The 10,116-nt window shown below is 23.6% G+C and overlaps 5 protein-coding genes across 5 annotated transcripts; all 5 read right to left on the bottom strand.

Annotated features, from left to right (window-relative positions):
• Positions 1 to 145: 145 nt before the first annotated feature.
• On the bottom strand, positions 146 to 3,122 carry DICPUDRAFT_100086 (uncharacterized protein; the record flags this gene model as incomplete). Its single annotated transcript, XM_003294810.1, has 7 exons — positions 2,879 to 3,122; positions 2,237 to 2,653; positions 1,959 to 2,165; positions 988 to 1,887; positions 613 to 913; positions 212 to 542; positions 146 to 172 (listed from the first exon to the last, which is right to left on the bottom strand). Exons 1-7 carry the CDS (start codon positions 2,979 to 2,981, stop codon positions 146 to 148), a joined length of 2,286 nt encoding a protein of 761 aa, XP_003294858.1. The 5' UTR covers positions 2,982 to 3,122.
• Positions 3,123 to 3,647: 525 nt separating this feature from the next.
• Positions 3,648 to 5,279, bottom strand: DICPUDRAFT_159932 (uncharacterized protein; the record flags this gene model as incomplete). Its single annotated transcript, XM_003294809.1, has 1 exon — positions 3,648 to 5,279. The coding sequence occupies one exon, from the start codon at positions 5,277 to 5,279 to the stop codon at positions 3,648 to 3,650; it is 1,632 nt and encodes a 543-aa protein (XP_003294857.1).
• A 366-nt stretch (positions 5,280 to 5,645) lies between these two features.
• DICPUDRAFT_159931 (uncharacterized protein) lies at positions 5,646 to 7,654 on the bottom strand (the record flags this gene model as incomplete). Its single annotated transcript, XM_003294808.1, has 4 exons — positions 5,646 to 5,720; positions 5,800 to 5,928; positions 6,049 to 6,158; positions 6,838 to 7,654. 4 exons carry the CDS (start codon positions 7,652 to 7,654, stop codon positions 5,646 to 5,648), a joined length of 1,131 nt encoding a protein of 376 aa, XP_003294856.1.
• Positions 7,655 to 7,927: 273 nt separating this feature from the next.
• DICPUDRAFT_159930 (uncharacterized protein) lies at positions 7,928 to 9,088 on the bottom strand (the record flags this gene model as incomplete). The annotated part of the gene is made up of 1 exon (XM_003294807.1): positions 7,928 to 9,088. The coding sequence occupies one exon, from the start codon at positions 9,086 to 9,088 to the stop codon at positions 7,928 to 7,930; it is 1,161 nt and encodes a 386-aa protein (XP_003294855.1).
• A 456-nt stretch (positions 9,089 to 9,544) lies between these two features.
• Positions 9,545 to 10,009, bottom strand: DICPUDRAFT_85304 (uncharacterized protein; the record flags this gene model as incomplete). Its single annotated transcript, XM_003294806.1, has 1 exon — positions 9,545 to 10,009. A coding segment is annotated over one exon (465 nt), but the record flags the coding sequence as incomplete, so codon positions are not given.
• Positions 10,010 to 10,116: the final 107 nt, after the last annotated feature.

Below are 10,116 nucleotides of genomic sequence, written 5' to 3'. Positions count from 1 at the left end.
GATTTATTTTTTGATTATCCATTTTTGTAAAATCTTCCAGATGATCCAAAAACGATAAACGATAATGATAATTTTTAATCGCTATATTAAAATAATTGTACATAATATCTTTTTTTTTTTTTGATACTATTAATTTTAAATTTAATCAATAGTTTTTAACTAATAGGAGGTTCTATTTATTTATATTTAAATTTTCAAAAAAAGTATTTACTTTTTTTGAACTGCTACTTTTTTTTAATGGTGAAGAGTTGGGTGATTTTGGTTTTGTTGTTATTTCATTTATTTGTTTATTATTATATTGACTATTTGTATTTGTATTTGTGTTGGAATTAGAATTTGTTGGAATATGTAAAACATTTAAAATATAGGATCTAATTTGATCATCTAAACCAAGAGTAAATTCAATATGACCATTCTTGCTTGCTTTTAAAAATGCTAGTTGAGGGTTGTATCTCTTTAATGTTGTATAGTGTTTGATGATATTAACTGGATCAATTAAATTATCCTTTAGTCCCATTACAAAATGAATTGGTATATCAATTCTTTAAAAAAAAAAAAGCATAATTAATAAATAAATGAATTTTAAAAAAAAAAAATATTATTTATACCTACAAATTATAATGACTTAAAATATTTAATGGTTCCACGGTACCATAAAGTTCTAAATTCTTTTTTGGTCCATAATCAAAAGCTTCAAATTTTTTTGATCTTCTAATTTGCCAAAAATGTCTATAAATACCAACTGATGTACCATTAAAAGTATTATAGGCAATATTATGTACAGTTGTTAATGGATGGTTTCGCATATCACCACCTAAAAGATATCTTGAAACTAAATAAACCAAAAGATCTTTAGCAGGAAGGTTACTCATAACATCGTGGTAGATTTTTGCAACTAAAACTTTTATGGTTTCTAAATTAAAATATTTGTTAGTATTATAGAGTAAATATAAAATAAACTATTTATAACAGTATATTGATACCTACGATTAGGGAATCTAAAGACATGAAGTGGATATAAATATAACCAGATATTAATTAGTGGTGCTAATATGTCAACAATCTTGGGTGCTACTTTATGATAACCTGCAGGCGATAATAATATGGCTTTGGAAAGATAATGTGACTTGTTTAACATTCTGCTTCTGACAATATACATCAACAAAACACCTGCTCCCATACTATGTGCAATTGCACTAATATTAATTCCATCGCTGTTTTGACCATCATTAGTACTTGAGTTGTCTTTTGATTGTGAACCTGTTGATGAGGTAGATGTAGAGTTTGTTGTTGATGAGGTGGATGCCTTATCATCTGATATGCTTGTTAAATTTACTTTTGTATTTATATTACTACCACTACCACTAATGCCTCCATTACCATTATTGCTACTATACAGCTCTTTAATTTTGATTTTTCTAATGTTTTGAATAAAAGCTGGTATATCTAAAAATGCATGTTCATTCATTGAAAAATCCCAGTAGTCCTTTGAAGAAATTTTACTATTTTGATGTAGTCTATCACCATTACCACGAAGATTACCTAAAAATACATCATAACCTTGATCGTAAGCTGCAAAAGCTAAAGATTGGGCAGGACCTGTTGCAATCCAAGCAAAACTATTATCAAATACACCATGTTGTAAATATAAAACGTTGGTTGATTTTTTGTTTGGAATTCTCTCTAACTCTAAAATGTAACCATCTTCTGTTGTAACATAATGCTTCTCGTATGGATATCCTGACTGTTCTATAATCTCTTTAACTGTTCTAATATCCAACTCCTGTCCTGAAATTATTTTATTTGGTAATTTTTTAACTTGACCAATACTTTTTATAAATGATCTAATTTTAGAAAATAATATAAAAGGACTAGTAATAATATAAACTTTAAATTATATTAATTCTGTGTTAGTAATTATGAATCCATTGATATTATTTATATTATAAAATATTTACATAAATAGTATGGGAAATAAAATGGGAATGTAATTAAAAACACTGTGAATGATCTGATACTGAATCCTCCAATTTTATTTAGAATTGATGAGATTGTTGATCTTAACCACCCAAATGATGCATCGAAAAATAATAATAAATTAGTTCTAATATCCTCTAATAGACCAGTTGTAATTTGTTCGTGATGATGTACAAAATCTTGACGTGCTAATTTAATAAAAAAAAAAAGTATTAATACACTATTTTACATTTATATATTAAGAAAGATTAATAATTACAAAAATTTGATTTTTTTAATTTTGGTTTTGTCTTTGATTTAAATCTACTGCTATTATTTGCTGCCTCTAAAGAAGGTGATTTTTTTAATGTGTTTAATTTACCTCCACTACTGACTCTTTTGAGTACTGGTGAAGTGGGTGAACTGGTACTTGTTGTGGTAGTTGTAGTGGTAGTAGAGTTTGTACTGCTATCTATACCCAAACTACTACTATTGCTTGTTGATGCTATGCTATCTTGCTCTACTTCATTTAATAATTGTACAAATGGTGATTGTTTTTTTCTTGTATTTGGTTTTTTTGCTGACTTTCTTTTTATACGATTCTTTTGTTCCCAATATGATTGATACCCCTGCTTATAAAACAATCCCAATACTGCAACAATAACAATATTTGCTAATTGTGCTATTAGTTGCCAAACTAAAAATAACGTTATAATTGTTAATATTAAAACTATTATAATTATTATGATTATGATTATTATATATAAAACAAAGATATAAACAACACTATTAAAAACAATAACTTCGATTGTTTTCTTTTCTACAATAATAATATTTAAATTTATCATATTGTCCATAAACAAAAAAAAAACAAATTATAACAAATAACAAATATTAAAAAATTTTATTTGCTATACAATACCTTCTTCAATAAATGTTTTTAATGTTTCGTTAATTGATATTAATGTCGTATCTAAAGAATTTGTGATTTTCTTTGCTACCCATTTTCTTAACCCAAACAACATTTTTAATATTTATTATTGTTTATTCTGTCTTTTTAAAGATTTTTCATAACCAATAAAAAAAAAACTTTATATTTTTTATTAATATTTATATATTGTATTATTATTTATAATTGATAATATATTATTTTTAATATTTTAGACACAATGAAAAAGTCTTTTTTGTAATTTATAAAATAAATTAAAAAAATAAAAAAAAATTTAAAAAAAATAAAAAAAAAAAAAATAAAAAAAAATAATTTATTATTAATAATTAAATAATTTCCTTTTTAATTAAAATTTTTATATGGTTTTATATTTATAAATACCAAAAAAAATAAATAAAAATAGTTTTCAAAAAATATAAAATATGTTCTTGTATTTAAAAAATAAAAAAAATAAAAACAAGTATTTTTTGTAAAATTATAAATAAGGTTGTTTTTATTCTCTATCAATGAACCAATTTTTTAAAATAATTTATTTTTATTTTAAAATAATTTAAATTGGTATTAATTTTTATTTTTAGGCTATTTGAGTATCTAAAACCTATACACCTATATTTATCTGTACACTCCCTTAAAAAAGTTTTACTTATTTTAACAAAGAGCTCTTTTCAAAAAAAAAAAAATGAATGATAGAAATTATTTATCAATTTTATCATTTCTATTATTACTATTATTACTACTATTATTATTTACTACTATTTTTATTACTATTATTATTATTATTTAAAATATAAATTGTATTAAATAAATCTAAAAATGGTTTTGGTGAAACCTCTACCTTCTCTTTTGAAATGATTGTATCTAATTTTGGGAAATCTTGTGGATTGGGTAATTTTGTTTTTAAATCTTTAATAAAGTCGACAAAAAATGAAAAATAATTGCTGTTTGATGAGAGAACATCTTGAATGAAACTAGCTTGACCATCTGGAGGGAAACAATCAATAATGTCCATAATGTTTTTAAAACCAATTGAACCAAAAAGAGAATAGTTATCAAAAACATATGTTTTTAATGCCTTGATATCACCTGAACGCTTTATACATAAACCAACCGCCATAACCAATTCTTTTTTTATATATGTTGATGATCTACTTGTAAGATGACTATCATTGCTATTATCTTTCCTATTGTTGTCATCTTTACTGTTTATCATAATTGAGCTCCATTTTTTTATTGTTTCTTTGTTACCATTTTTTAATGGATATTTCTTGCTTAATAAATTTACATAGAGTGCTACAGTTGTTGGTGACAATTTTCCACCAATATATATATTTCTTTTTTCAATGTCGCCTATAGATTTTTCCAATTGACCTTTAGCAGAGTTTTTTGGTTCGAATTTGTCAAAATCATTTGATGGATAAAATTTTAATTTCATTTTTAAATCTTCAAATATAAATCTATCGCCATCGTATAGTTTTTTTGGTGGTGGTTGCTTTGATTCTGCTTTTTCAATAAGATGAATTTGATCCATTGATAACTCTTTATTGCTTTTGAACATGTAGGTCTCGAATGCACTTAATGATATCCTTGACAACTCTATATTATTATCCAGCATATACTCAAACAGTCTCCACAATATTTCGAAATGGTTTGAAAAGAGTCTATCGGAACTTGCCAACCTCTCTACCCAAAAATTATAGTATTCTGTAGACCTGTATACTGACTCTGGTAAAAACTTTTGCATAATGTTTAAATATGACTCTGTTGTTGTGAGAAAGTTGAACCAAAACCCAGTATTGTTGATTATAAACTCCTTAATGGATTTGTCTTTCTTTCTGTATAGATGTTCCATAAATGCCATAACCTCATTCTCTTTTGATTTAAAACTTCTTATAAAAGTTCTTAACAGTTTATCTGCAGACTCTAAATCTTTATTTTCCACCACCAATTTGTGTAATATTAAATAAATAGTTTGATACTCGATGGACTGGTAATCGTGTGTTTCACCAAAATATTTTAATAGACATCTTATAGATTCATGAGGAAGATCTTTTTTTAACAGACCAACAATCTGTTTATTGATTGGTTTTTTATCTAGTGAATGTTTGATTAAGATATATTCGACTGGTTTTGGTATTTCTTTAGCCATAAAATTTTCACTTTTTTTTAATTTTTCATATCTTTTTTCTAAATTTTCAATATCTTTTTTTGTTGATACTTGATTAAATTTTGGAAATGATTCATAAACGAAATCTTCTTTGCTAGATGACCCTGATGATGAAAATGATGCCAACAATATTTGACTCGTTATTATTTTATTATTATTATAATTATTATTAAAAATTCTATTTAAACTATAAAATTTATTTATATTCATTATTACTTTTATTTAATTAAAAATTAAAAATAAAAAATATTTGCAAAAAAAAAATAAAAAATTTTTATAAAAAAAAAAAAATAAAAAAATAAAAAAAAATAAAAAAAAATAAAAAAATTAAATAAATAGAAAGAAATAAATATTTATAAATAAAAAGAAATATAATCTGAATACCGAAAATTGATTATTTTATATATTTAAAATAAAAAATTTAAATATTAAATAGTTGCAAAAATGAAAAACTATATTTCTAAAAAACAAATAAATAATATTTTTGGAGGGTGAAAAAAGAAACACATATAGAAATAAATAACTTTATAATTTTTTTTTTATATTTTTTAAACTATTTTATTTATATATCAAAATTTAGTTGGTTTTAGTGTAAACACCGTTACCGTGTGATCTGATAACTTGTTTGATGAGACCTTTTGATAATAATTCCTATAATAATAAAAAAATTGATATTAATATAAATAATCTTTTTTTGTGGTTTTTTAGTTTGATAATAAGTGATATTTACTCTAATAGCTCTACGGGCAAGTGAACCGTTAATTTTGATTCTTTCTGAAACAACAGCGGTGGTGATGACTTTGGCGGTTGGAATTTCTTTTAAGAGTTTGGCGTAGGTTTCTTTATCGAAGAGGACGGCCTATAGATAGAAAAAATATAAATAAAATAATCAATATTTTTGTTTGAATTGAGTTTTGTGTTGTTTTGGTGTTGTTATATGTATTATTATGTGTAGTTTTTTTTTAAGATGATATCATACGTTGTTTAACTTGTCCTTTGATCTACCTTTACCCCATTTCTTTCTACCGGCTGAACCTGATGATGAGGTTTTTGAAGCAGCTTTAGCAGCTTGAATTTGCTTACTTTTACCTGTTTTTTGAAAAAAATATTAATAACTATCCTGTAATCCTAACTATATCTTATCAATCCTCTCTCTGTACTAATAATCCAAAATCCTCTTTATTTGTTGTATTATATTATGAAACTAACCTGGAGCTTTTGGTGGCTATAAGATTAATAAAGATTAGATTAATATATATTAATATGTGACATGTTATATTAGATTAGAGATAAAGAAACAAAAGTTCAATATCTCTTTGTAGATAATAGATAATTACCATTTTGTATGGATACGATTCGAAAAGGCTGAAAAAAAGTTAAAAATTTTTTTGAGTATCCATAATGTCGTGTGCCAATAAAAAAAAAATTTTTAAAAAATTTTTTTTAAAAAAAAAATTAAAAAAAACGTTGGTTTTTTTTTACATACAATTTTTTTGCCTTCACACAAATAAACAAAATTGCAATAAGATTTTTTTTTAATTTTAGTTTTTAAAATAATTTTTTATTTTTTTTTTTATTATAACAAATTTAATTAAAGATAAATTATTTAATATAGATAATAATAAATAATAAAAGATAGTGATTATTATTTTTATTTTAAATTTTGGAGGTGATTATAATTCAATTTGGTTTTTTTGTAAAAATTCATCAAATGAAGTGATTTTGGTAATATCACGAGCGATGGATTTATCAAGAGTATGGAACATACCATATTTACAATAAAATCTGAACATATCTGCAATTTCGTCAGCACCTTCGAATGGGTTTTTTGAAAATATTTCTGGTGGAATATAGTTAAATTTGACAGGTACTTTGGTATATTTTGAAAGAAATTGAGCAATTTGATCACCAGTTAAGGCAGAACCAGAGTAAACAACAGTTTTGCCACTATATTTGGTTGGGTTGTTAATGATGCCGATAAAGATTGGACCAATATCTTCTACATCACCTAAATCTATTGGGAATTTAGTATTTGGATCGAGTGGCATATCTAATGAGTAGGTTCCATCATCACATTTTTGGAGTTTAAAAAAAGAGTTAAAGTTTTGCATATAGAATGGTGCGTAAATGAATGATGTAATAAATTCTGGGTGCTTCTTTGAAAGTTCTCTGGCATATACTTCAATCTTATATTTGAGATCGTAATGTGGAACACTAATTTCACCATTTGAAATAACACTGGGGGATGCGAGACTACTAAAAACAAAATGTTTAACACCGGCGGCCAATGCGGCGTTGGCTGCTTTAGCGCCATATTCAAATTCTTTTTCCCAATAGCTCCAAAAATTGGTAACTAAAAATACCGCATCACTTCCTTTAAATGTTTTTTCAATTTCATCTTGACTGTCGCTAATATCACATCTAACAACTTGACAACCTCTTTTAACTAAATCTTTGGCTGTATCGGAATCTGGGGTTCTAGTTAATGCACGTACTTTATATCTTCCATCTTTTAACAATGCATTTACAACTGCACTACCTTGTTTACCTGTACCTGGGAAAACAGTAACAACTTTTTGTGACATATTTTATTTTAAATATATGATATAATAAAATTATATAATTACAGTATAAATTTAAAGCAATGAAAAATTAAAAAAAAAATGAATTTTATTTTTTTCAAAATTTAATTAAATTTAAATTTAAAATTAATTGAAATGAAGAAAAAATAAAAATAAAAAAAAAAATAAAAAAAATAAAAATAACAAAATTTTTTTTTTAAAAATTTTGGTACCAAAAAAGAATAAATTTAAAATTATATTACTTTATATAGTAATAATAAGATTTAATTTTAGTTTTTAATTCAAATTAATTGATTTTATTTCTATATTATCTTTTTTTAAATAATCATCAAATGTTGAAGGTTTAAAATTAAATAATGAAATAGTTTCGGAGTTTTTTATGTTTTCTTTAATTTGAATATTAAATAGATTAATAAAATTAAATATATTTGAAATTTCAGTATTTGAGTTAAAAAATTGTTGGAATATTTCTGTTGGGATATAAAAGTGTTTAATATTTTTATTAAATTTTTTACTTAGTGATATTGAAATTTCGTGACCATTCATTATTGACCCATATAAAAAGATTGATTTATTATTATATTCATTTGGTTTTTCTATAATTTCAAATATTAAAGTGCCAATTTCATCGTTATCGCATAAATATATTGAATTGTTTACATTAAGAGGTAGTGGTATTGAAAAGAATTCTTCGTTGTCTTTGATGTTAGTATTATATTTTATTTTTGTATTTGTAAAGTTTATTTTTTTATAGTTGTTAAATCCATTAAAGCTAAGCTCATTTGCAGTGTTAAATATATTAAATATACTAGTGTTCATTGAGCTAAAGTCAAAGTAATCATATTTTTCAGATTTTGTTGAGGGGTTTAAACAATTTGAAAAATTGAAATTTTTGTGGTTGTCATATTGAAAATTTTTAATGTTTATTTTTAGTGGTGGGAAATATTGCATTAAATTTTGATATCCAAACGGAATATATATAAATGAAATATATTTAATCTGATCTATTTTACTCTTTATATATTGTTCAATTTTATATTTGTTATCAAAAGAATTTAATGTTAAAACTCCTTTTGTAATTAAATTTGAGCAAGGTAGGGTACTATATATAAGATGAGATATATTTGAGGCTATACAAGCATCCACCACATTTACTCCAAATTCAACCTCATTATTGCCCAAACTAAAGTAATCTGTATCTAAAAATACTGCATGACTATTATGTAAATGTTTGTTTAATAATTCTAATTTTGCATTTTTAAAATTTAGTTGCACTATTTCTACACCTTTTTTAATTAATGTTTTTGATTGGATCGAGTCTATATCTTTTGTAAATCCTTTGATTATATATTTCTTAGAGTTTAACAAGGTGTTACATAAAGATAGTCCTTGAATACCTGTTATATTGAATATCGATATTATTTTGCTGTTATTCATAATAAAATAAATAAATAAATAAAAGAAAAAGAAAATAAGGAAAAAAAAAGAAATAAAAAAAAAAAGTAATAATAAAAAAATTATTACTTTTAAATTTTTTTTTTGAAAATTAAAAAATAAAAAATAATATATTAAGATATCTACTAAAATAAAATTTTCTTTTTTTTTTGTTTTTTTGTTTTTTTTTTTAATTAAAAAATAAGCTAAAGGTATAACTTATAAATATAATATATATTTATTTAATTATTTTTACAATTATTGGTTTTTGTAAAATTTTATTACAATAATTTATATAGATTATTGTAATTTAAACTACTATTAATATTCAAAATAATAATTGTTAAATTATTATTCTTTTAATTTTTATTGAGCTATTGGTATTATTATTATTATTATTATTATTATTATAATTATTAATTATTATTTTGTCATGTAAGGTATATTAGAAAATATTTTTTAATCTTTTCTAACTTTTATTGAATAAGGTGAATCTTTTGAGGAAATTATATCAGAACTGGAAGAAGAGGATGAAATATTACTTGGTGTTAATGAGGATGACGAGGTTGAGTTTGATTTGATTACTAATACAATATCTCTAGAAGATTCAATTTGTTTTTGATTATTATTTGAATTTATAGATTCAATTACATTGTTTGAGGATGAAATTGAAATAGTTGAACGATTAAAGATTGTAGGATTTGAAGAACCTAAAACCTTTTTGCTGATAAATGTCAAAATGACAGCTACAACGATTGCAATAATTAATAAAGTTCTTTGATATGATGAAAATGCAGTTTGGTGACCATTTGTAATATCGGTAATTTGTTTGATGGTCGATCCTAAATATGCTATTAATAAATTCTCTGGTAATAGTCCAATAACAGAAGAGTAAATAAACTTTGTGTATGAAATTCTTGTTGCCTAGAGTAAATAAATAAAGTTTGTTAATACTCCCCTCATTGACCTGAATGAATATTTGTGTAATCGCACTCCCCTCGCCACATACCCATTTTTAGACCAAATGGTAT

This window comes from Dictyostelium purpureum, assembly GCF_000190715.1.
Source record: "Dictyostelium purpureum unplaced genomic scaffold DICPUscaffold_648, whole genome shotgun sequence".
Lineage (NCBI taxonomy): Eukaryota > Evosea > Eumycetozoa > Dictyosteliales > Dictyosteliaceae > Dictyostelium > Dictyostelium purpureum.
This window is presented reverse-complemented; position numbering and strand designations above follow the sequence as displayed.